At 51.9% G+C, this 26820-nt stretch overlaps 1 protein-coding gene across 2 annotated transcripts; it reads right to left on the minus strand.

Moving 5' to 3' along the window:
• Window positions 1-25776, minus strand: AXIN2 (axin 2). 2 transcript variants are annotated; one of them, XM_058038880.1, is made up of 11 exons: window positions 25738-25776; window positions 23785-24715; window positions 17260-17400; window positions 11796-11898; window positions 9783-9923; window positions 9091-9581; window positions 8813-8989; window positions 8310-8528; window positions 7213-7308; window positions 5731-5898; window positions 1-1728 (listed from the first exon to the last, which is right to left on the minus strand). In XM_058038880.1, the coding sequence occupies exons 2-11, from the start codon at window positions 24606-24608 to the stop codon at window positions 1602-1604; spliced, it is 2487 nt and encodes an 828-aa protein (XP_057894863.1). In that variant the 5' UTR covers window positions 24609-24715; window positions 25738-25776; the 3' UTR covers window positions 1-1601. The 2 variants fall into 2 exon arrangements, with proteins under 2 accessions (XP_057894863.1, XP_057894862.1); XM_058038879.1 differs by having other exon boundaries at window positions 8813-8992.
• Window positions 25777-26820: the final 1044 nt, after the last annotated feature.

Consider the following 26820-nt stretch of genomic DNA (forward strand, 5'->3'; position numbering starts at 1 on the left):
ATCTCTTAATTACAATAATTATTGTACCAAGTAATTTTTTTTTTTAAATGAAACTCTTTATAATGCATAATTTACAGTATAAGTAGAACAAAATGCCATGGCAAAAGTCATGAGTACAGGACTTGTAATAAAAGGCATAAAATATATTTATACATAAACCCCTTAAACAAGCAAGGGAAAGCTTGAACCCTGAATATAGGGCGAAGCATGGTCTGTAACACCATGCAGGCACAGGTACTGTACTGATTAAATTTAAAAAACACTAGAGATAGTGTATTAATATTTCCACCATACATTTTCTACAATATATACAGACTTACACAAAGTAGCAATGGCAAACAGAACGCACAGATTAACTTAATCAACACAAAACCCAACTGTTGAAATGCAAGGTCTTTCTCGGGAAAGGCTCGTTCTGCCCCAAAAAAAACCCAACCCCACAGAGCTCCCAGAGCCTTCACCCACATCTCCTGCGGGGGCTCAAGGGGAGGCAGAGAAAAACCCAGCCAAAAATAAAAACCCCAACCAAACGCCAGCTCCACGCCGAGCTGAACGCGGCCGCGAAACACAGACAGCGCCAACATCCAACAGCTAAAAACCTTCAGCTCTGTGGAACCCACACGGGCCTTTCCAACCTTTTTAACCTTGAGCTGTGCTAAATACGGACATGGGAACGGGATGGCTCCGTGTACAGCCCTCCCAGGCTCGGGGTTTTGCTCTGCCTTGGGCACCACTGAGAGCAGCAAGGCAAAAACCTCGCCCCGCCAAAATCCATGGACACAATAACCTGTTGCTGTTGTTGTTGCATATTGCAGCTAAATAGAGTTAATGTTTAAGACCTTTATTTCAAATTAGAGCAGCATAGATTAAAATGCACCGGTCTCTAGGTGAATGGATTTTTATTCCGGCTTTTATTATTATTATTACTATTATTATTAATATTATTTCTTTAGGAAAGTTTTATCTTCACTTGGAGAAATACTGGGCACGACCTCACTCCTTCCCTTCTCCCCCTTCAAAAAAAAAAAACCAAAAAACCATCACGAATGTGCTCGCTCATCGCCAAACTTGTAAATTTTAGATAGTGGGAAAAACGTAAAAAAATAAAATACTCCTTCCTCCCCTCACCCCACTTCCCAGCCCCTCTCTTCTCCATTGTTAAAGCAGCATATCCAAAAACTGGACTTAGGGGAAAACAGACTGTTCAATAAATATCAATAAGGATTACTGTTAAGGTAAGCTATACACAGTTTCTCTTAGTCCATAGATTTCAGATCCCCAGGAAATCATATATTATGTATGGAAGTCTCTCAAACACGGTCTGCATCTCCAATAGCCAACAGTGGTCATGTTTCTAATAAATAGTCCAGGGTTTTTATCATCTCAGTACCCAACTCATGAATAATAAATGCCATTCTTTTCCTCTAAGGCTAATTCAGCAAAGTCTTCACAGACTTCACTTTTTTTTTTCCTTCTTCATTGGTTCAAAACTTTTCCTTCAGAGTGGTTTTATTTTTTTTTTTTTTCTTCCTCTTTCCTTGTCATCACTACTGTTGTGTGTCCAAAGATTTTCCTAGGCTGAGGAGCAGAGATGCCATCAATCAATCAATCCTCTCCACCTTCCCGAGGATCCTCCCTTCGTACATGGGCAGGATGGTTTCATCTTCCCAAACCTCCTCGAACACCGCCCCGCAGTCAAACTCGTCACTGGCCTTTTTGAAGTAGTATCTGCGCCAAAGAGAATTCAAACACACGTTAAAAACCAAATAAATCAAAAGGTAAAAAGGTAGAAAGGCAAAGGATGCTTTGTTTGTTCTTTTGTGAGGATGAGTTTCCAGTTTCTCCCTCCTGAGGATGCTCCTCCAGGAACAACTCTGGGGTGCTCGGGTCTGGTGGCCTGAAAGCATCCCTGGGGCAGCAGGGATGGGGTGGGATGGAAGGAGCAGGGCTGTGAATGCTCCTCAGGGGTGACAACAGCTTCTCCAGGGAGCAGATTACACACACCGGCAGCGGTACCCCCAGCCATAAAGAAAATTAGAAAGCACGGTCTGATTTCTGGTCAAATATCTCATTTAAAAATAAATAAACAGGGTTTCAAAGCCAAGCATTCTCAAGGTTCCCCTCTCTCCCCACCTTCTTTCTTTCATGTGTTTTCTCGTTTCAAAGCCGAAGGCCAACATTAAAATTAGCAACTGTTATTAAAAGGATGGATGAAAAGCGAACTGAAAACTCCGCGGTGCTCCCGCTGGAAAAAAAACCCCCATGGACTTGGAACAACCGGGGGCAAAGTGAGGGACACAGACTCGTGCCTGGCTTGCCGAGGCTCAGGAGCACTCGGAGAGCTGGTCCAGCCCTGGGCCGTGGCACGGCGAGGTCAAGCAGCATTTTCATGTCCTGCATTCCTGCTCTTTTGCTCCGGGTCGTCAGATCATGAAGCCAACGCTGCCGAGACAAAAAGCACCCCCACCCCTCCCGTGTCAAACACTAAGGACCCCTCTATTATCCTGAATTAGACCGTTCAGCTTCTTGATTAAAGGTTCCTTTTATCCCGTTTGGAGCTTTCTTCCTTCTAAGGCTGCTTAATTGCATATGCACAAATGAAGGGCTTCCATTCAGAGGGGTAGCATTTAGGGAGTCTGTCCGTCTGCCGCCCAACACCTCCTTGGAGATTCCTGCTTTCCCTTGGAAAAGGGCTTTGCCATCTGATTGCCAGGGATGGAAAATATTCCAGCAGATGGATTGCAAAGAAAAAAAAAATCTATATATTAAAAAAATTATATATATATATATATATTTAAAATTAACTCCTCCCCTGACAACTTGGGTTGGCAGATGTTTGTCAGGGAGAAAGGGGTTTGTAATTATGATTTTTCCTTTAGGATGGCAAAGGAGATCAAATGAAGCTCACTTTTACTACTAAAACTGGAAGAGCCACAGCAGGGCCTTGGAATCAGACATTTTTATTTAGTGACTTGTTTTATGATGTGTTTTTGAAATATCTCTTTATTTTCAGGGACATGAAAATAATTTTGGTAGGGGGATAAAAGATCCCTCTTTTCAGTCAATGAGATGAAACCACCTCTAATTAGTACAGGTATGGTTAGGATGTATTTTTGTGAAGTCATTCCAAGCAGAATTGACACATGTTGCATCTTTAATGCCTCAGCAAGGAAAAAACTTATTTGAGTCCTTCAGAGCCTGCACTCAGAGAAGTCAATGGCCCAAACTCCCACCAAGTTCCGTGCTGCAGGTCAAGGCCACAACTCTCCAGGACAGCAGCCTTGAAATAAACCCAAAAAACCCAAGGAAAGTTTGAATGAGTTACAAAGAACTTTCCCTTCCCTCTTCCCTGTCCAGATAACAGCCACTCTTCCCTAGAACTTCCTCCCCAAGCCCAAACTCTGGCTGTGTTTACAAAATTTTTATTTGAGAAAACACGCTATGACCTTTTACATAATTACAACCTTATTTCGCAGAGAAACGGGGAAAAATAAGAAAAGGAGGAGGCAAAGCAGAAAGAAAAAAAAAAAAATCCACCCCCACAACATCTTCAAACAAGTCACTCTGCTCTTATTTGCTCAGCAATGGGCTTTCCATTGAGACATATTTTATGTGGCAAGCTTTGCTCCTTTTTTTTTTTTTTTTTTTTATTTTATTTTTTGGGACATCTGGCACCAATCGAGGCACGCGGGCCCGGCCTCGCAGCTCTGTTTTGAACCACTGCCATCCCCAGATTACCCGACACCACCCACTTCTTTCTGTGCGTGTATGTTTGTTTTTTGTTAACGCCATCAGTATTAAATCACTGCTTAATTCCTTTTTTTTTTTTTTTTTTAATTTTTGGGGTTTTTTTGGGGGGGGTGGTTGGAAAGCCAAGGCAGCGCTTCCCCGGCGGGGCTCTGGCATCGCGGGAGCCCGAGGTACCCGCGCCTCGCAAACCGATCCAATCAATAAAGAATTTGGAGAGTGGAGCATTTCTGCATGTCTTTGTGCATTAAATGAAAGGCAAGGGCTTCAAAGACACGCTTATTAAATGTGCCTTAAAAAGAAATCAATGCCAGATGTGACCAAAGCAGCCTAGTTAGTGCCTCCCCTAACACACACACGCCACTCCGGGCACTGCGGACCTCTCCCCTGAAGGTCACCCGCAGTTTCACTCAAAGTCCAGCCAAAAGTCAAAGCTTAGATCAAAATGATTCCCTGGAGGTACACACATTTGTGTAATTAGTTTCACCTTGTGTCTGTGCAAGATAAAATACTGGGCACGTACCCAAGTTCCCTTTATAAATTTCTGTATTGTCTTTACCCAGGTGTAAAGGGGTGAGATCTAAGCAAAACGTTGTTTCATCCTTGTCAGTCACTTAAAAACATTTTCCAAAGTAATTACAGTCCGACAAGGCACAAATAATTGCACCTGGAGGGGCTTTTGGGCCACAGAGGTTTCAGGAGCCTAGTCTTGCACTTGGGCATCACATGAAAAATGTCACAGACAACCAATAAACATTTTAAAAAGTTGGGGATTTCGGGAGGAATTGGGACTACACAGCCACTGGGCAGTGGCAGAGCAGTGGTGAGGCCAAGGAAATTGGTCTGCAGATGAGGAGGAGCACAGTGAGACAGGCTTTAGGGGCTGGGAAATGGCACAAGGGTGCCAGAAGCCAGGGATTATCCTGCAGGGTGTCCAGGTTGGATGCACTTGTTGGTTGGTGCCATCCAATGGCAGCTGGGTGGGCTGCAAAGGTTTGGAGAGGAACTGGAATATTTCAGCCCTACTGTGCAAGAGCCCCTGGTTTGTACAGGTGGAATTTCCACACCCAGAGAGAGGCCAGTGATGGGGCAACAAGCTGGGGACTCCTTGTACCAAACCAAAATGAACATTTGCAGCTTAAATCAGAGGCTGCCAGTTACAGGGCAGGACACCCAGCTCTCTGAAGCACCACCAAATTCAGTGAAAAATTTACAAAAATAGCTGGAATGTCCCTGTCCTGCTCAATCTGCAGAAGTGGCCAATAGGGCATCCCAAAGGTGCCCAGATCCACTGGGAAAGGGCAGCCAAAAAGAGCCAGAGCGAAGCTACTGCCATAGCTGAGCCAAGGCAGCAAACTGAGCAGGGGAAGCAGCAAACTGGTTAAACTGGGAGATGGGAGCTAGAAACCAGAGCAGCAGGGTTTGTTGGTGTTTCTGAGGAGGAACTGGGTATTGCTGGTGGAGCTTTCCCTGCAGGGCAGAAGTTTTTTTGCCCTCTAATGAAGAGAAAAGGGAGCGAGCTCCATCCCCACGTCCCTCAGCAGCACCATCCCACCCATCACTGAGCCCATGGATGGCCACAGCATTGCAAAAAATAATCAGAAATGAAATAGTTAAACAGCAGGCAAAGCAGGAGGCCAGCACCCAGGTGAGCCCTGAGCCCAGTTTGGAATCTGAATCGCACTGCTCTGTGCCTTTGCCACAAAGCCATCCCACACCTCCCTGCTACTGAAGCTTTTTGGAGAAGGGCTGGAGCACAGGGAATGCAACTGGGAAAAGGTTGGGGTGGAAGGGAGGAGGTGGCCCCACAGCCAAGGCTCCTCTCTCCATCTCCATGCTGCTCCTGCTCTGAGTGGGAACAGACTAAGAAGATCTACAGCCTCTGAAAATCCAAAGTGTCACTGCAGCAGCCCTGCAAAATATCTGCTAATTCTTCTGACTTGTTGTAACACACTAAAGAACAAACAAATCACACATTCTTACCTGTAATTTCCCTTTTTGCTCAGCTGTTCTTTAAAGTGCCCAAGTGTCAGGCTCTGGGCCTTTAACATCCTCCTGTAGGGAATTTCTTCTCCACAAAAAAAATAGGTGACAACCAGCTCACCAGACTGAGAGGTGTGAACAACTGGCAGTTTCTTTGGCTCTTTGTGACTGCAAAACAGAAAACACACACAAAACCCTCAGGTCTTCCATTGAGAACAGGCTGTTTTACCTCACTCCAACCAGCAGTGGAGCTGGTGAATGCTGTCAGAAATTGCCCTGAAAATCAGATATTGCTGTACTGCCTTTGTTGGGAATTTGTTGGGATTTGTGTTTGCACAGCTCTTTGCTGGATTTCCACAGTGGGAATCACAGAATGGCTTGGGTTGGAATGGACCTGAAAGATCATCCAGTTTCAACCCTCTGCCATGGGCAGGGACACCTTCCACATCCCAGGCTGCTCCAAGCCCTGTCCAGCCTGGATTTGGACACTCCAGGGATCCAGGGGCAGCCACGGCTGCTCTGGGCACCTGTGTCAGGGCACCCCCACAATTCCTTCCTAATATCCAACCCAAATCCACCCTCCTTCACCTTGAAGCCATTCCCCCCTGGGATCATGGCATGGCAGAAGGGGAGCTGAGGGATGGGGATTGGGCTCCCCAGAAAGCCCCAGCACTGCACCCCCAGGATTTTAAAGGCTTTTTTCATCTGCCATCACATAAAACATCTCCCAAGCTTCCTCCTCGTGCCCAAACCCACCTGCAACCACCAAGCCCCCTGCCAGATGCTCCACCTCAAGCACCCAGGTAATCTTATTTTTCCCAGTGAGGATAAAATTAACTGGATTCTGCCATTTGCAGCCAAGCAACGCTTCTTAAAGAATAATTAAAACAATATTACCCAGCAAAATGGCAACACTCTAGTGAATACCATGCAGGCAAATCTACAACTGCTTCTGAGGCAATGTACACTTGGCATGTCAAAAGGTCACAAAGTGTTAGTCCGCAGTAATTTAGTCTTCCTAATTTGTTCTAAGTCTTTGTAGAGTGGTTTCAGAAAAAAAGCTGCTAGCAAAGACAGCTGGTGGACTTAAGGTCAACCAATTAAAAATGAAAGGCTCTAGTCAGGTGGCTCAGTCTGGACTTCAAACATTGCTCATTGCTTAAGATGAAGAGGGTAAGAAAGAAAACTTTAATTATTTAGGCCATTTTAGACCTCTCTGTAGCAGATTTCTTGTTAAAAGAACCATCCTGTAATTAGACTAATCCAATCTTTGTCCACTTTACAGGAATGCAAGTTAAAAAGAGCCGGAGACAAGATTTGAAAATGTTTTGTTCTTTCTTTAAGAAGAATGTTTGAAAGGGGAAATTTCAGATATAAGAATTTCCTCTCCTTTCAAAGAGCAATCCATTTAATGAAAATATAATTATGATATATATATATATATATTTATTTATTTCCCTTTTCTGCACGTGCAATACTCACTCTTCTGTCGTTAGACTTGCATTGCAGAAAGGGGAGCTGCCCCCCTGAATGGCAGCGGAGTGGTTTCGGTCCCTCTGCTGATTTGAGGTTGAACATCTGAAGTGGGGAGGGGAAAAGCAAGTGGGGGAGGAGGAGGGAAAAAAAAAAAAAGAGAGAAAAAACAACTTTAAGAAAAAAATTGTTGAAATACAATCTCCCTAATTGAAGTCTCCTGTGGGTCGTTAAGTTCGCTCTTTGTATCAAGCCTCACATGTTGTAAACAATCAAAGGAAGAATTAAAAATGCTGTGGGCTAATTTATCCTCCCGTACCCAAATGAACGATAACCAGTCCAATTCCCCGCTTGGAATGTAGCTGGAGCCTGTCCCAGAGGAAAAACGGGCAAATTGCAGCTATCAAAAGAGTGGAAGTAATACCCTCGGATTGCAACTGTTTGTGCCGGGGCAGGGTGGGGCTGGAACAGAGGCTCATCCTCTGGGCTCGGCCAGGAGGCTGTCCCACGTCCCCATGGCTGTCCCACGTCCCCATGGCTGTCCCATGTCCCTATGGCTGTCCCCATAGCTGTCACACGTCCCCATGGCTGTCCCCATAGCTGTCACACGTCCCCATGGCTGTCACATGTCCCCATGGCTGTCCCCATGGCTGTCACACGTCCCATGGCTGTCACATCCCCATGGCCATCCCTCTCAGGCAGGCAGGACACATCCCCATGGCCATCACACATACCATGCCTGTCACACGTCCCCATGGCTGTCACACGTCCCCATGGCTGTCACATGTCCCCATGGCTGCCCCCATGGCTGTCACACGTCCCCAAGGCTGTCACATCCCCATGGCCATCCCTCTCAGGCAGGCAGGACACATCCCCATGGTTGTCACATGTCCCCATGGCTGTCCCACGTCCCCATGGCCGTCCCTCTGCCTGGACAGGCAGGACACATCCCCATGGCTGTCACACGTCCCCATGGCTGTCCCATGTCCCCACGGCTGTCCCTCTGCCTGGACAGGCAGGTCACATCCCCGTCCACCCTCAGCAAAGCTCCCCCAGCCCCGTTTGTCCCCGTGGTGGGACAGGGACCGTCCCTGCCCTGGCCGTACCGTGGCTTCTGCGGCTTGGAGACCTCGGCCAGGCGGCGACACGCTTCCTCCAGCTGGGCCAGGGTGTTGGGGGGCGTCAGCGGGGGCATGGCGGGGTCCTGCACGAAGGGGTGGGCGGGCTGTGCCCCGCGGGGGTGGCTGCCCGTGCCCCAGGGGTGGTGGCGGCCGGGGGCCCCCTTGGCGCAGTCGGAGCTGTAGGCCTTCTTTGTGCTTTGTGTGCTTGGGGAAGGGAAGAAGCCGGGTTAGAAAAGCTGGAAAATATGACTTTAATAGCAGCTCCTATTCTGCTCGCTCCCTCTCAAAAGTCTGTCATAACATGAAAGGAGGTTTATTGCCAAAAACATGACATTTTTGTGGTTTTTCTGGTTCTGCGGAACAGCTTTTATATTAAACCGGAGGAGCAAAGAGTCTCATTTGTTTTTAGCGATTGTAAAAATAGACAGCCCATGTAATATATAAATATTTACCGGGAGCGATATTGCTGCAGACAGCTGCGTATTTACCTATGGGTCTTGTGCTTATTTTGTCTCTCGCTCTCCAGCATCCACTGCCAGACGTTCTGCGCCCGATCCGCTTCACCCCCCGGGAGCTGCACCCCAGCAGGGCCGGGCAGCCCCCCGTCCCCGGGGGCCACGCTGTCCCCTCCTCCTCGGCCCGGCCTCTTCAGCAGCGTGCCCGTCCTGCTGGTGGCAAAAAGGGACACTCAGCCCCGTCCCCATCAACCACAGCGGGACCATGGGTGATGCCTGGGGTGGGTGCCGTGGAGATGCTGGCGACTTACCCGAAGGGCTCCAGCGGGGAGAGAGGGGGGTCAGTGTTTTTGGGGTGGCCCTTGCACTTGGGGTAGCAGTAGTAGTCGCCGCCCGCCGGGCAGCAGCACTGCACCCGCTGCGCCGCCTCGGCCTCGATCTGCTCCTTGCTCTTGGGCACGGTGTGGTGGTGGATGTAGTGGTGGTGGACGTGCTTGGTGGTCTGCTTGGTGGCGACGAAGCCCTTGCCCAGCAGGGCGCAGGCGGCCAGCGAGGCCGTGCCGGGCGGCAGCTTGCCCGCGGGCAGCCGGTCGGGCGAGCGGGCGCGGGGGCTGTGCCGGCCCACGCCGGGCGATTGGCACCCGGGGGTCTTGAGCACGCGGGACAGGTGCTCGTCCAGGATGGCCTGGGGGTCCTCCTCGTAGCTGCCCGAGGGCAGGAGCGACAGCGGGTGCTGCGGGTTGGCGGCGTCCCGGCCGCTCTGCAGGCTGGCAGGGAGCTCGGCGCCCTCCTTCTCCTCGTCCTGCCAGACAAGGGGTGGCGGGGAATGAATGGAAGGGGCCGGGAGCGGGCGGGGCACGCACCGGGATGTCCCCCCCGGGATGTCCCCACCAGGGATGCCCCCCCAAGGATGTCCCACCAAGGATGTCCCCCCCGGGATGTCCCCCCTCCCACCGCCCCGCCGGCCGGGTGGCACGCAGAGCTCTGGGAGCGCTAATCCTACCTCCTTGATCTGCTGCAGCCTCTCCTCCAGACAGTCCATGGTTTCCTGCTCCTGCTTCAGCTTCTCCAGCCGGGAAATGAGCTCGGCGGCGAAGGCGGCTGGCTCCACCGGGGTCATCTCCTTGGGAAGCCGGTGGGTCCTCTACAAGGAGCGGGGACAGAAGGCACAAGGCAATGTGTTTAGCGGGGCGCGGGCGCTTCGCCGCCGCGGCATCGCCGGCCCCGCCACGCTTGTTGTGTCTCCATGTTTGGATGAAAAGACGACCGCAACTAGGCATGGTCTGCTCTGGATTTTTATGAGCTAGTGCTGTGGCCTCATGGAGTGACATCCTCCCCACCAGCGTTTGCCTTCGGCAGGAGCAGTTGGTCGCACTCTGAGGAACCCCGCTTGTTCTCTCTGTAGTACAACCAGCCCATCAGTAGCTACTCTGAAGTAGAAAATCTTCAAAGACTGTTGTCAAACATCAAAAAAAAAAAAAAAAAAAAAAACCTCTGAGGTGGGAGGGAGAGAGACTTTAACTAAAGGAATAAAGTGAGTATAAACAGAAAGGAGTTGGAAATTAAAAAAAATAAGATGGGGGAGAAAAAGGGAAAGGAGGGGAAAAAAAAAAAAAAAAAAAAAAAAGAAGTCAAACGGTTGCAGATCAGAGAAGTGCTGGTAATTTATTTCCTGGCTACACACTGGGCACCTTTGAGGTAGTGTTGTCTCAACAGTGTCCTAGATCTCTTCCCCCCCCCCTCCATCTCTTTGTACAGAAAATGAAGAAAGCTGCTGCAGGCTAGCGGTGCTACACTGCTGAGCTTGGCTGCCTCAAGCAGATCTATCAAGGGAAAAAGGGAACATCTCCAAATCAAGTGCAGAATATAAAAAGGCAAAACGCGAATTTCTGCCAAAAGAAGCAAACATGGCAGGAAAAGGGGAGGAAAGGGAAAAAAAAAAAAAAAGGAGGAAAAAGAAACCACCCACTTGACTCTGCCCTCCCTCCTGCCATCCCCACACACCCCACTCCTCTCCCCCACTCTCCCTCTTTCTCCCCCCCGAAAGCAGAAAGCTGAACTGCCAACTCTTTCACATACTACCCACCAGATGAGGTGGGGCCTCTCTCCGGCAACCACTTAGCTCCAGAAATGATGTGAGGGTAGAAAAAGGCCACTCTGCTGGAAATTGTCACTCTTACACAAGCTGGCTCTATTCAGTCCCTGATCAAAGCACTGCCTTACAGAGAAAGTCGATTTGCACGCCCTGGGACAAAATAATCTAATTTACAAGCTCAGGCTATAGAACTTTCTTTAGGAAGGAAGGGGAAAAAAAAATACCAAAAAGAAAAACCACATAAACCACCCCCCGACCTTCCACCAGAAATATCATCTTTGACTTCTTGCTGCTTAAGACAGCAGAAAGAGGAATTTTAGCATATTAATCTCAAGACAAGATAAGTTTACACTTGTCTGTGTAAACAGTTTATTCACCGCAGGAATCGAGAGGCTGCGAGTCAACTGAATTAGCAAGTCAGCGAGTTAATTTTGAAGAGCAGGGCAGCACCGTGCATCACATCCCTCAAAGCCAGGCAGGGATCTGCTGCCAGCTCTGTCTTTTGGGAGCTCCTGCTCACCCCCAGCTCACACACCAGCTCTCACAGCCATGCACACGAGGCCAAGCACCACAGGAGTGTCAGGGTGGCAGCCAGAGCCAAGGCTCCCACTGGACCCAACTGGGATTGAACCAACACATCTCCACTTGGGGTTTAACCAACAGGACAAATTCAGTGCCCCTGGAAACTCCTCATTAGCAGCTGGTTTCAGGAAGGACCAAGATGTGACCATGCCCAAGGAGGGTTTGGAACGATGCTGAGATGGCTCCTGCGCAACACCCAGCAGCACCTCTCTCCTGTGGCATCACCCTGGGGTGGAAATGCTCTCACCTCCCCTGCTCCCTTCCCTCCACGTGCGTTTGTCCCCAGCCCCAGCACTGCCCAAGGCCCACCCAGAGCCTGCAGCTCCCTCCTGGACTCACCGGAAAATGAGGTAGAGAAACTTGACCGTTGGCCTTGACGCTGCGGTGCATCTCCCGCTGGAGCTGCTTCTTGCTCCCAATCCTGTACGGGGGGATCCCATCTCTGCACAGGGAAGAGAGGCCATGTCAGCTGGGGCTGTCCCCACGCCCTGAGACACTTCTCCATCCCCTCTGGAGCCACCCAGGCAGCCGCAGGGCCTCGTTCCAGAGGTGCTGGGCCCTCTGGATGACACCAAAGCCTCAAATATCCAGCGGTGTGGGAAGGGCCTGTGTCACCAAAGGATGCACATGGATGTGCAGCAATTAAGCAAAAGCTGAAAAGCTGAAGGCAACTCCACATGGGCAGACGTCCAAAGATCCCATCAGCTTCACTTCCAAGGCCTTTCCAACACCATGTTTCTGCTCCTGACCTGTAATTTCAGGTTTTTCCCCATCCAATTACGCTCTCTAGGACCACAACGTTCCTCAAGCTTTGGGACACCCCATGAACTGCTGGCACAGTGGAAACAAGGAAGAGGCTGAGGATGGATGGCTGCTCCCCATCTCTAGTCCCATTTAAGATCCAGGATCACCAGGATTTCCCCTGCCCTGAGGCTGGGCAGCACAGGACACCTCGGGGCATGAACATGGTCATGGACAGGACACTGCTGCCCATGGCCACCCCAGCTCCTGCCAGGAAGCCACGAGGAGACACCAGGCCAGGAGCTCCAGGGTCTCCAGTGGAAACAGCCCCCTGCACGTCCCACCCCAGGCATCTTTACCCAGCCACACAAAAAATCACCCCAGAGAGGATGAAAGGGCCCTCCCCAGCCAGCGGGGCCAGCCCGAAGAGCACGCCTGGAGATCCAGAATGTCTCATTCCACCACTTCCCTCAGACTGCCTGGAGAGCCTTGATCTCTGGTGCTGTCCCTTTCATCCACCTGCCCCCACACCTGACTCATCTCCTGAGAGGAGAAAATAACTCCAGCCCAAGGAGGAGCAGACAGAGCTGGCCCCACGCTGCTGCCAGAGGAGCCAGCGTGGCACAGTGTCCCCAAGTGTCCCCTCCCGTGGCCACACACCACAACACCTTCCCACAGGCACCATGTCCCTCCCCAGCAGGAGGATGATCAGATGCCACTCTCAAAGCTCAAAGGAAGCGATGGCAGAGCTTTGTGAAGATCCTGGCCAAACCTTTCAGTTGCCATTAATGAGCAAGACTAAGCTGCAAAGCCTGGAATGACGGATCAGAGCAATCCCATCTTAATAAACTCGGAAAAATATTTATAATAAAAACGAGAATGCTGGGAGGCCCTGGAGGCCACAAGGTGAGCACCTCCTCTACACACAGATTTTGAGCACAAGTGACATGGAAAATGAAAGGAGCTGATTGTCCCCATGTCCCCACTGCACAACAGGGAGCTTTCAGGAGGAGCAGCAGCCCAGCACAGAACAGCCAGCAGAGCCACTGGTGGCCACCAAGCACCTCCCCATGAATATTTCTGCTCCACAAACCCATGGGGCAAATTACATGTCTTAGTTTTGGGGGAGGATGGGGGAAAGCAAAACTAAGGTGAAGACAAAACCACCTGCCCCTTCAGAGATGAGTTTGTTAACTGGGGCCTCCTGAGACAAGGGCCTCTTAGGGAAGCCCTTCAGCACAGGGAATGCCCAGTAACAGGCATTTCAAAGGAAAATAAAAATGAGTAGATGAACCCATGGGATGAACCCCATCAACACACTCAGTGGGAAAGGAGGTGTCCTCTGTCCGTGGAAGGCCAAGAGGCCGCATGGGCAGGAGCAGGGAAGCAGCTGAAGGGTTGTGTGTGCACCACAAGGACACAACCAGGCCCCCCTGCATCCCCCATCTCTCTCCAGCCCTGCAGGCTGTCCCCAACAGCTCTGTCCCCAACAGCCCTGTCCCCAGCCCCTCTGCTGTGGCACACATCTCCTTTTGGGGTATCCCCAAGCTCCCAGCTCCACAAGGACCATCTCTGCCCAAAGGGACAGTTCTGGGACAGGCTGTGGGGCAGGAGTTGGGGGTTTAGTCATAAAAGAGGAGGAGGAAAAGCAACACTGACCCAACAGCGTGGGTTCCTCACTTCAGGATTTGCCCTCATTGAGGTTGATACAAGAACTGTCCCTTCCCACTAAAACTCCTCTGGTTACAGCAGAGAGCCCCACATCAATCCTCCATCTCCCTGCTTCTGCCCTGGCAGAAGAGTTCTGCAACTTGTAACAACATGCAGAATTTTAAAAAAAGAATAAAAAAAAAAAAAACCCAGAGGTATTTCCATGGGATTTGAAGGCTGTGGAGCAGCTTGGGAAAGCCAGCCTGGGAAATGGAAGGGACTTCAGCAGCCACTTTACTGAGAGCTGCCTAAACCCTTCCCTGGAAAACAGGGGAAAATGGACAAGGGGTGACCAACTGACCCCTGACTGCAGGAGGGACAGAGGGAGGGAGCTGGATCCACCAGCCAGAGATAAGGGGGACAGGGGGAGCCCTGATGCTGAGCAGATCCCCCAAGCAGGGCAAAGCACCTTGGAAATGAAAGGGCTGAACTTGGCCTGAGGTTTTGGGGCAGGCCAAGGGCTCAGCCCAGCTCTCCAGGTGCCACCTCTCCCCCTGCCCCTACAGCCAACACTTGCACTCACTCTCTTGGCTACTAAAAGCCAAAGAGCTCCAGAGTTGAGGCACTAAACAGTAGAGTTTAATTATAAACACTGCAGCTAACCAGGGCTGGGGCTAAGCCAATCTGTTTTCTGGGGGGGAAACACTAGTTTGAAGTCTTCTACCCAGTCAGCTGCCATTTAAGCTGAGCCAATTATCTTAGCCTTTTGACTCAGATGTGCCTGACCTAACCTGAATGTAGTTTTACTGCTGCTTTGAAATATCAGACTCATGCGCATATGCATTCACTCCCATCTTCATTTGGCAACGGCTCTGAAACAAGCCTCTGATCTTGCCAACATCAAAAGCCTGGTTTGTAAGATAAGGTAATATTTGAAGTTTGCTCAGCAGCATTCCCCTGTGTCCAAAGTAAATCCATAAATAAGATATAAGCAAATAAAAAAAAAAAAATCCCCTTTCCTCCCACCCCCCCCCCCCAATCAAGAAATGGAAATAGAAATTTGCATGATGCTTTGTGGCTATTACAAAATATATAGGGACAGAATGGTCCCTGGCTTCTGGAATAAAAGAAAAAAGGCAGATTACACATTATTTGGAGATTTCTCCTAATCCCAGTGCAGTTCAGACTTATTTTATTAAAAAAAAAAAAGCTCCAAACTCACTTTACTGCTATGTCTGACAGACTTTTCCAGAACAAGTTTTTCCTCTTCAGTTGATACCAATATGAGCCAAAAGAACTAATTTGCATTCAGGCTGCTGGAAGAGAACAAGGCCTCCTGTTCCAGGGGGATAAAACCTGACAGGGCTGAGCACCTGGGCTCAGCCAGGGTGGCTCTGTGCCCCTCCAGCTTCCCGCAGCACCCAAAATCCCAGCTGCTCTGGAGATGCTGGCAGCAGCCCTCCTCCTCCTCTGCAAAGGAAGTTTTACACCAGCCTGAACTTTAGGCCCAGCCTCCAGAAGTGCCAGTTTAACTCTTCTCCTAGCTGCAGAAAGCTGCAGTGTGCTCAGGGCTGGAAAGTGGTCAGGGTAGGAAATTGCCCCTCTGCCACCTGGAATCTGCCACCCCTGGGCAGGAATTCTGCCTCTCTGCCACCCCCAGGAGGGAAATCTGCCCCTCTGCCACCCTGGGCAGGAAATCTGCCCCTCTGCCACCTGCAAATCTGCCCCTCAGCCACACCAGGGCAGGAAATCTGCCCCTCTGCCACCCTGGGCAGGAAATCTACCTCTCTGCCACCTGGAAATCTGACCCTCTACCACACTTGGGCAAGAAATCTGCCCCTCTGCCACTCCCAGGCAGGAATTCTGCCCCTCTGCCACCCCTGGGCTCCCTGCAGCCCCCCAGCCTGGAGCTGCAGGCAGTTTAATCAGCCAAGCTTCCCCAAACTCTCACAGCCTGCACAGGGCCATTGTTACAGCAGGAAAAAACAGGCAGCTCCTTTCAGGGCTGCTTTATGGGGAGCTCCTATTCACTTGTTCAAGCAAATTTCAAAGCGGGCTGCTGCCCTCTCATCCCCGCTAAGCTCCCCTGGACTAACAATGGGCTGAAAGCGATTCAGTTAAGCCTTTCATCCACCATGCACTTTATTTCTCACTCAGTGCTCTCATCTGTATAAGGCCTACAATTGGCATTGCTGTGAAGAGAGGGTATAATCCTAGCCCTGTGAATCCCAAGTGACCCTACACTGGTCCAGAAATGACTAACCCAATGAATGCTCTGTTGACACATGATCACATACAACCAGAGCCAGTAAGAAGAAATAAAGAAGTCACCCTATGATTCAGCTCTTTTATTTAATGCCAATATTGTTCAATAAGGGAATCTGCTGGGACAACAAACTATTTTTTTCCCGTAATATCAGTTCAAAACACACATGTGCCTTTAAAAAAAAAATTTTAAAGGGTTTTTTGTTTATGCATCGAGGATTTTTGGTAAATCCTGTTTTCCCTTGTGCATCTTCACGCATGTTGACTTCAAAAACCCAGCATGAAAATCTCTCTGAGGAGCACACAGGGACCACTGGACATGTCTGACAGAGACACTGGGTAAGGTTCAAGATGAAAACCCAGCAAGGCAGCACTCTGCTTACAGGTGGGCTCTTCTAGAGCACTGAAGTGAACACCATGAAACACAAACAGCAACATCTGCCTTCAGCTAAGCTAAAGAATATGGTCCTTAGGAGCACTAAGTGAGCCTCACTGTCCCCTCCAGAGAAACAAAAGCACCATTTCTGTCCTGTTGGGGAAAGCAAACTGACAGTCAAACCCTGCTCCTCAGCAGCCAGGAGAAAACAGAGCCTGCAATTCCTGAGCTCAGCCACAGCATCATCTCCCACGCCTGTATGCTCCTGAAACACCCACACCTGATTCAGGCAGCTCCATCCAAATGGCTCTTTGAAGACTGCCCCAGCCACACTAGATGAGCAGCTATTTGCCCCTTCAGGTCACTGGCCCTATTAATGTACATTCTGACACTAATGACGAACGTTAATTACAGAAAGTACTTCCTACAGGAAGTAATCTCCTCTTTGATGACTGATAACTAGTTAAGGAAGCCTGGCCTTAAGACAAAGGCTCAGGGAGATTCATTCACTCCTTGGGTTAGTCAGGCAGCACCATGAGGCAGGGCAGAACATGTTTGCTCAGCTGCAGCTGCAAAATGGCAAGAGAGGGATTCGTTATTTCCCCGTATCCCATACCTGCGGCGACGGCGCGACGGGGACAGAGAGGGAGGCTGCCATGCCCTGGTTGGGGCACATACTCCTTTGGGTGATGCCCATGGCTCCCCCAAGCCCCACAGAGGTGATTTACAGGTGCCCCATCCCCAGTGAGGGCAGCAGCAGCAGGTACTCACACGCTGCTGTCCGTCATCGACATGGAGTCGTCCGTCAGGGCATCGCTGGAGATTTCGCTGTCGTTGGCGCTGGTGGCCGGCGCGAAGACATAGCCCGAGTTCACGTGGTAGGGGTTAACAGGGTCGTTCCTCTTGAAGGACCTGGCACAGGCAGGACAGGAACAGTTAGCACACAGTCCTGGGCTTGGTGGCAGTGCCATCCTTGTGGGAACCACACTCGTCCTCTGCAGAGCCAACCAACCACGCGCTGCTCAGACTCAGTCAGCACACCGCCTAAACCAGGATGCTGAGTCTAAACACACCCAAAGCACAACCTTAAACGCTTTTAGCATCTTCTAAAGTGCTCTGGAAAATCCCAAAGCTTCCTTTGATACCCTGAAAACTCAGTCCTTAAGGCTTGACACTGCACTGCTGAGGTCAGCAGGAGTTCTGCTGTTGCCACCAGCAGGGAAAAGTCCAAGAAGTTCACAGCTTAAGTCCTGCTCAAAGGCACAAGGAACCAGCCAGCAATGCTTAGTTCTACTCTGAAGACACGGGTTAGGATCCCTTTGGAAACACAAATTTTTGGTATCTATGAACCAGGAGAACTGCCTGGAACTACAGGGGCAGGACCCCTGCGTGTCAGAGGCACGGGGCAGGGCTGAGATCTCCTGTCCCAGGCCTGGCCTCACAAGGACAGATGCACTGTAAAAACACTGGCACTGTAAAAACACACACCAAAAAGGCACAGCTTTTAGGAGAGCCTCCCACTCGTGTTTTTTGGCATAGAGTTGGATGGGGAAGAGGAGGATGGATGGGAGATGCGAGGAGAGGCCAGCACATTGTATTAACGGGCACACGGGTTACTGACCCCAACACCTCCTCACCCACAAAAGCAAACCCAAAGCCCAGCCTGGATGTTTGAGCTGAGCACTCGGGAGTAGCTCTGTGGAGGATTCACAGGCAGTGACAGAGGCTGTGATGGAGCAGGGCCAGGTCACCACGGCAGGGTCACTGCATGGGAGCCCCCTGGGCATCCCCTGCCTCCACCACCCCGGCCAGGATCAATATACACATCCTGGCAGGTGATAAGGGGATTATGCAGGGAGGTTTGGAAGCTGCATGTTAAGGTGCACATTTTGTTCCTCTTCCAGGGCAAGATGGGGTTGTTAAGCTTCTGCCTTTGTATATCAAAGCAAAAGGCCTTGTCATCTGATAAGGACTGCTGATTTTAATAATTAGGGCCACTTACCCAGGACTTGGGGGCCTAAGGAATGTGCCAGCAGGCTCGGCAGGTTTTTTTTAATGGGCTTTCCATCTCCCTGCCCCCCTGGGGCTGGAGGGACCAGCTGGGTTGAAGTGACAGCAACATCCTCCCACTGCCCCCTCTCAATCTCCATCCTCATCCCTGCGCCGCATCACCCCATCCCTCCTCCCCCAGCACCAAAAGCAGGAGCTTCAGTGAGGTTTAAGTTTTTAAAAAATAAGGGGAAGGGAAAAAAAAGTAGGAAAAAGGAGGGGGAAGGCTGGTGGGGAAGATGGGCCTCTCTGGTATGAGCAGTGTGGGGCTGGCTGCAGGCAGGTATTCAGCCCAGCCGGGGCTGCATTCCTTTCCAAGGAGGCCGAGGCATTTCTGATGGAGAGATCAAGATGTTAAAAAATATATATCTGGGAAGAAGAAGAAGGGGAAAAAAACCGAGATAGTAAGGAATGCCACAGGAAAGAAGTTAAATCTTCAAAGACAAATTAATTCCACATGTGGGTGAAAGCAAACTTATCCTGCTGCTACTACAACAAAGTCCCTCTGAAAGCCATGCAGTTTTCTGCTCAGGATCAGGGGGATGAGCAGTCCCAGAGACCCTTCCTCGGGCCCTGGTGGGCTTTTGGGTCAATGTGTAAGGGATGCAGCTCTCCCACTCTTTGGTTTGAAACCATCTCAGCTCTGAGAGTGCATCTGAGGACCACGAGGCTCAGGATGCCCCAGGATGCTCAGGATGCTCCCCAGCACCTTGCTGGGAGGTGTCTGTCACCCCTGTCACGCCCAGAGGTGGATTTGCCATGCTGTTCTCACAGGAGCATCCTGCAGAGGCTGAGCTGGGGGCGGAGGCAGCAGCTCCTGTGGGCATGGCACAGGAGAGGGAGGTGTGTCCAAACAGAATTAGAGAAAGTGGCCGGAACTAACTCATCTTCCCCAGCATCATTGTGGGGACAAGGAAACAAATAATAACCCCTAAAGCTGACACAGTTTAAAGTCCTCATCCCTGCTCCACATCCAACACCGTCCAAAAGAAATCTCCCCATCCTTTCAGAAAATCAGTGAAATCTCCCCATCCTTTCACAAAGCCAGCAGGAGCAGTTTTGCTACATTTAATGTTTTTGAATTTTTTTTTTTTCCTCCCAATTTTAATTTGACCACCTTACTCCAGTAATTGCACCCAGATGCATCAAGTTGCCTGCAAGGGTTTTAAATTCCAGGGAGAGTGGTGGTCCCCTGCCACAGATGCTGCACACACAAACACAGCCCAGCTCCAAACTCAATATGCAAAGTGTTTTCAGCTGTCAGGTAGCAGTTGCTCTGGAGCTTCAAGGAGAATGTCTGATGTTTCTCAGCCTATTCTTGTCTTGATGCAATGACACACAGCAAGTAACTCTCTCTCTCTCTGCTATGTTAAGCAATGGCCATGTCAGAGGTATTATAATGCCATGAAAATTTCAGAGGGGCTCCTGGCCATCACCCCTGTTATAAGAGTGCAATTTCAGAGTGTGGGGGGTGTTTTTTTTATTGTCAGGTTGCTCTTAGAAATAAAAGCACTTGGGCAGGTCAAACCAGACTTATACAGAGAGAGAAATACTGTACAAGGAGCAGTTGGAGGCAGCACTGAATCTCATTAAGTATTTTCTTGGGACAAACATCACTGGGCAACCATGGGTTTAAAAACATTTTTAAAAAACGGCAAAAAAACCCACACATGCACAAACCTGAAAAAAAAAAGAGTATATTTTAACACAACTATGTTAATCACAGCTTCCACGGTCTAATTGTAGAACACTGCTTGGAGCATAGCTTTACAATGGCATCATTTACTTTGATAATTGAAGCCAAACTTGGTTCCAATAACTTCACACACAAGGAGCTGCACCAGCGGGCGCTTTCAAAGGCCAGGAAGCACTGGGAGCAGGCAGAAGGCCATCTGCAAGCCCCAGCAAGGCCAGGCCCGCCGATGCTGGGGCCTAATGGGAGGCAGATGAGCCCACCTTGGGCCGAGCAGAGCCGCGTTCCCCCGGCGGCACAGCAAAGGCAGAGGAGCTTGCTGTGTACACAAAGTTGTGCGTGATAAATTTAGACGCGCGTATAAATAATAGCTGGAATTCCTGGAGCATGGGGCCAGGTCCAGCACAGCAGCCTGGGGAGGCCAGTTTTAACCACAGCACAGCCCAGAGGGGAGGGGAGTCGCCTGGCAGGACAAGAGGGAGGTCCTGCTTTCAAAATATTCCCTCTATTAGGGCTCCAAACACACAGGCAGCAGTTTGCAAGCGCCTGCTCCCCAGCCAGGTGCAGGCTCTGTGTTTTCACTTGACTTCTCCTGTTCCTGTCCATCACCAGCACTGGGGCCAAACAAAGTCTCTCAGCTTGTCTGCTTCCTGCTGTCTCCCGTTTGCCGTGGGTTTGGCCGCGGTTCTGCCCTGGGATTTCCAGGTGGTCTCCCCTGCAAACACCAGGCTGGCCTGGCACTGCTGGGCTGCCCCACTCAGGTGGGCTCGGCTGGGATAATCACACTGAAACCCACCAAAGCGAATGGCCAGAGCCTGCACAGCCCTTCAGAACCAGAGCACGCTGAGCAGAAATTCCTTAATTCCAACACACACATGAGGGAGGTGTGGTTTGGCCACTCACCAGGAAAGACTTTGTGCGAGCTTCAGCTCCAATCCTAGCCGCGATCCTAAATGCTGAGTGATGAGAGATAACCCATCCATATGCTCATCAGCTCCCAGCACATGCACGCACAAGTGGCTTCACAAATGGGAGGAACTGAGCAGCATCTCAGCTTGACCTCCCCTCTCTCTGCATTGAGATCTCCTGGCCCCGTGGAGAGCAAAAGCTCCTGGAAATTCAACAGAAGGTGATCAAAGCAAAACGCACTACCTAATGTCCTAGGAGGGTACATCTGACATGTGAGGAGCAAGCTGCATTAATCCCTGGACAAAAAAGAAAAGAAAAGGGGGGGGGGGGGGGGGGAGAGAAAGGAAAGGAAAAAAAGCCCAGCACTAATCAGGCAAGCAGCCACGGCACTGCAAGAGCTCTCCTGGACAAGGCACATGTGGGTTTAGCAGGGCCTGCAGCTCTGGTAGAACATACAGCCAAGCCCTTCCAGCTCTGAATCCCAACAAAGGCTCAGAGATAAAAGCATCAAACATCCCCCTCCTGGAAAGCCAGCGAAGGGCAGCAGTTCAAACCAAGTTCTGGAGAACAGCAGATGCTCAGGCAGAAAGGCTCAGGCACGAGATGAGCATCCCAAAGCCCAAGTCCTGCACAGAGCAGCTGCCAGCACTGCCCCCCTGCAGCCCCCAGGCAGGAGGGGTCTGAGATGCAGAGCATCCCTTCTGTCCGCACCCCAGCATCCCTGCTGTCCCCATGGCCACAGCATCCCTGCTGTCCCCACGGCCACAGCATCCCTGCTGTCCCCACGGCCCAGAGGATCCCTGCTGTCCCCATGGCCCAGAGCATCCCTTCTGTCCCCACCCCAGCATCCCTGCTGTCCCCATGGCCCAGAGGATCCCTGCTGTCCCTACCCCAGAGCATCCCTGCTGTCTCCACACCCCAGAGCATCCCTGCTGTCCCCATGGCCACAGCATCCCTTCTGTCCCCACCCCAGAGCATCCCTGCTGTCCCTTCTGTCCCCACCCCAGCATCCCTGCTGTCCCCACAGCCACAGCATCCCAGCTGTCCCCACGCCCCAGAGCATCCCAGCTGTCCCTGCTGTCCCCACCCCAGAGCATCCCTGCTGTCCCCACCCCAGCATCCCTTCTGTCCCCATGGCCACAGCATCCCTGCTCTCCCCAAGCCCCAGAGCATCCCTGCTGTCCCCACACCCCAGAGCATCCCTGCTGTCCCAGCTGTCCCCACGCCCCAGAGCATCCCTGCTGTCCCAGCTGTCCCCACCCCAGCATCCCTGCTGTCCCCACCCCAGAGCATCCCTGCTGTCCCCACGCCCAGCACCTCCATCCCGCCCCGCTGGCAGGACAGCCTCGGGCACAGCAGACCCCAAAGAGGCTCCGGAGCCCCCTCCGGAGCAGGGGGGACCCTGCCAGCGCCCCACGGCCCCGGCAAGGCCGGCACAGCTGGAAGCTCTCCGGGGGCAGCAGAGCAGCGCTCCAGCAAAGCCTCCCCGGGAGAAGGCTGGTGCCCTTTGATGTCCATGAATCACAGCCACACTCTCAAAATTCCTGTAAACGAGATGTCAAACACTCACCATACCAACCCCCAGGCTGCCGGGCCGGCGGAGGAGAGCGCACATCTGCAGCAGAGCCCTCTCCTCTCAGCCCTGATTCAACAATCCACATTTATGGCAAGGGTGGGGAGAGGAAAGAATACATTTTCAGAGGATTATACAACTCATCATTTGCTCATCAGAGTCTCTTCTCTCCCATCCCCCCCTGCACTTGGAGATGGCTCTTGCTTTCCTCACCCTCGCACAGCTGTGCCATCAACAACTCCAACAAAAGAGAAGGCGCTGGCAATGCAGATGCAGCCCAGGAGCAGGGCACAAGGACAGCCTGTCACCACACAGTGTCCCCACATCCCCCTGGGGACAGCCACCTCTTCACCAGCCTGACCCTGAGCTCACGGCCAACATGAGAGCACCAAACACCGACCGAACATCTGTAACACCACACCTGGAATGCCTCCACCACCTTAAACACTCAAATTTCAGGTATCCTCCTGTAGGCACTGGCTCAAAGCCACCCTGGATGGCTCTGACATGACACGGACACCCCACGCCATGGAGAAGCTGCACATCACAACACACACAGAGCCAAAATAAAAGCAGATTGTGCCCAAGTTGCAGAGTTTGATGCAGTCAGTGCACACATTTCCTCCTCCACGACCGCACAATTGCTTCCCACATAACCAACATCGTTAAACACCGGTTGATGGTGGAGTTGGGGAACTGGTAGGTTACATTATTCATGTGTCTCTGTGATCCACTCCACTACTGCTCTTAATAGGTTTGAAAGTTGAACCAATAATTAACGCATGTCCGGAGGACATAGTTGCTATGAAGTTTTTGATCTATAAAAGAACTGAAAGAGCCAATAGGGCTTCAGAGCACAGGATCTTGTTTTCCTCTGTAGAGGGGGGGAAAAACCCCCACACTCAGACAACACCCCACAAATTCCAGCGTCTGGAGGTGTGGGGAGGCAGCTGTGCTCCCAGCCCTTCAGGCAGCCCTGCCTCCCCTCCATTCCCACCCCAACAGCCTTCTGAAAAGCACTCTCAAAGTCCCTAAAGTTAAAACAAAGCACAATTTCCAGGGGTTCCCTTACCTGTATCCGTTCTCGATCGTTTCCGTGGCTCTGACATTCGCTGTAACCCTCAACGTCTTGCTGGATAGTCCAACTACCGAAGGCAAGATTTTGTTTTTAAAGTCTGCACAGCTCCATTCCTCTTCTTCATTCAAGGTCGGGAGATAGCCACAGACAACTTTTAAGCTCCCCAGTCCATTGCTGTTGATGTAAGCGGGATTCTCTCCTCCACTCCGTACATATTCGAGGTATATATCAGAAGTTAAAAACATCTGGTAAGCATTTTCCTCCATCACAGTCTGAATCTCAGTCTGTGCCTGATCAAACATGATGGAATCTATCTGCTGCTTCTTGATGCTGTCCCTTATGTAGGTCTTAGTAGCAGGTTTGAGCTGCTTGGAGACGATGCTGTTGTTCTCGATGTACCTTTTGTAAATAGCTTTGGCTACTCGCAAAGTTTTGGTATCCTTAAGGTCCATCTGCCTGAAGCCATTGCAGGCAAACCAAAAGTCTAAGGTATCCACACATTTTTCCCTTTCCAGAAAGGTCCGAAAAAGATAGGCACCATCTTGATCTCCCAAGAGGGAATGCAAGGATTTGGTCCATCTGGCCAGGGGGGAGTCCGGGGACGCGCTGCCCTCGGGCTCCCCGAGCCCGTTCTCGTTCCTCCGCGGGGCAGGAGGCACCGGCATGGCCTTGAAGCTTTGGCTTTTGGCGAGGAACGAGCTGGCGAGTTGCGGGCATGGTGCTTCTCCTTCCTCCCCCGGGACAGGGGGTCGGGGGGCGTCTTCCCTGAAGCTGCTGCTGGGGTCCGGGAGGTGGGCGAGGAGCACGGCGCTGCTCATGGCTCCGGAGCCGGCCGGGGAGAGGGGCTCCCGGTGCCTTCAGGAGCTGCCTTGTGCCTCTGCCTGCCTCTGCCTGGAGTCAGCAGGGGATCCTCGGAGCCTCCTCTCTGCAAAGGGGAAAAAAAAAAAAAAAAAAAAAAAAAAAAAAGGAGGGGGGGGGGGGAAGAAAAAAGGAGTATTGATCTAATCAAAACCAGATCCTCCCAACATCAAAGGCAAAAAAGTAAACAGGCTTTTCAACTCCTCACAGTCAAAAAAAAAAAAAAAAAAAAAAAAAAAAGGAAGAAAGAAAAGGAGAGAGAGAGAGGGAGAGAGGGAGGGAGGCAGGGCAGAGGGAGCGCGGCTCTATCGCCAGCCCGATCGCGACTATCAGATCCGCTCCGCTGAACTCCCGGCTCACTCTGAGCGGGGCCGGGGCCGGCGCGGGGGTGTCAGCGCGGCCCCCCCGCAGCCCTGGGCAGCTCGGGGCGTCCCTGCCCCGGCATCTGGTTTCCATTTGCCCCTCTCGCAGCCCAGCCCGCTCCCCCCGCGCTGCCGACCCGCGTGTGTGCCCCCCAACGCCAGCAGCGATGTTGGGGCGCTCCCCTGCGGGAGCCGGGCTGGAGCAGGGCACCCCCCCTCCCCAAAAAGCACCCCCGAGGCTGGGCTAAGGCGAGGCGGCCGTACCTGGGCGCTGCGGGGCATCCCGGGCCCCCCGCATCCCCCCTGCGGCCAGGACAGCACCCCCGGCTCGGGAAAAGGGGCGATAAATGGAAGGGGGGGGGTCGCAGGGGGGCAGCCCCCAGCCTGGAGCTTCCCGGCGTGCAAAATAATAATGATAATAATAAAAACCTGCTCCAGAAATGGCGACGGGCTGGGAGGAGGGAGGTCGGAGGGGGAGGAAAGGGGGGAAAAAAGTCCGGAGCGACTTGGAGCCCTCCGAGCGAGCCGCGAGCAACAGCCGAGCCGCGGCGGGCACGGGGAGCGCGGAGGCTCCGCGCCCGCGGAGGGCGGCAGCGCGGGCACCCCGCGGGGGAAAAAATGTATATATTAAAAAAAAAAAAAAAAAAGGAAATAACTGAAATTAAGAGAAAATTCCGTATCTGAAGCAGAAGAAGCGGCGGCCGCCGCCCCCGAAGTTGCCACTCACCGCCGAGCCGGAGCTCGCTGCGCGCCCGCGGCCCCGCCGCTCCCCGCCGCCGGCAGCGCGCAGGCTGCACCCGCTCCCCCCGTCGGCCTTCCTCCTCCTCGCCTTCCTCCTCCTCCTCCTCTCCTCCCCGGCGGTGCAACCGCATCGGAGAGCATCGGGAAAGAGGGGGGTAAAGGGAGGGGGGGGGGCTGCGAGGGAAGGAGCCCACTGCGATCCGCGCCTCCCTCCTCTCCCTCCCTCCCCTGGTTATTTATTTTATTTATTTTAAATACAAAAGCGCAGGTCCCGCCCCCCCCCCTCCCTCCGCCCCGGGCTCCCCCCGCAGCATCAAAGCGCAGCCCGGCGGAGCGGTCCTGCAAGGGCGGTAGCGCACTAAAAAAAAAAAAAAAAACAAAAAAGAGAGAAAAAAAGAGGAAAAAAAGAGAAAAAAGGGCCCAAAGAATTTTAAAAATTAAAAAGAGAAAGAAGGAGAAGCCGGGGGAGCACCCCCGTCCCCTCCCGGGGCTCCCAGCCCCGGGGCATCCCCGGTGCGAGGCGGGCGCGGAGGCGGCTCCAGCGCGGCCGGGGGCGGCAGGAAAGGCGCGTAATCAGCGCTGGTGAGGAAAATCAAATTATTTTATATTTTTAGGGGTCGGGATTTATTTTTTGCGCCCTTCCCGCGGCATCCCGCGGCGGCTACAGAGTTGCCAGGACCTTATCAAAGGGAAGCGATCGCAGCCGCCGCTCCGCCGCCTTAAAGGCGCAGCGCCCCTTTTGCTGCGCCGCCCCGCGCAGCGCCCGCGCATCCCCCGCGCATCCCCCGTCCCCCTCCCCAGCCCACATCAGCGCTGCAGGCCGGGCGCGACTCCCCGGCATTAAAAACTTTGCTAAAAGTTTTCATGTCGGGGAGAAAATGGGGCGGGTCCCCGTATTATTATTATTATTTTATATATTTATATATATATGTATAATCCGCGGGCCTGTTTTCGCTCTGCAGGCTAATTAAACAATCCCTGATTGCAATAGAACTGGCACAGCAGCCAAAGCCCGGCCGCAGTTGTGTTCCCATCTCCGGCCCCAGCTGTTAAATATTAACCAGGCACG

Source organism: Melospiza georgiana, chromosome 21 (genome assembly GCF_028018845.1).
Source record: "Melospiza georgiana isolate bMelGeo1 chromosome 21, bMelGeo1.pri, whole genome shotgun sequence".
Taxonomy (NCBI): domain Eukaryota; kingdom Metazoa; phylum Chordata; class Aves; order Passeriformes; family Passerellidae; genus Melospiza; species Melospiza georgiana.

Coding starts and splice junctions, on each gene's coding strand:
- AXIN2 (XM_058038879.1), bottom strand. CDS start 24,608: ATGAGCAGCGCCGTGCTCCTCGCCCACCTCCCGGACCCCAGCAGCAGC. Junction 11,899..17,259: donor TCGATGACGGACAGCAGCGT/GTGAGTACCTGC, acceptor TTCCCTGTGCAG/AGATGGGATCCCCCCGTACA. Junction 1,729..5,730: donor AGCAAAAAGGGAAATTACAG/GTAAGAATGTGT, acceptor TCTTTGGCGCAG/ATACTACTTCAAAAAGGCCA.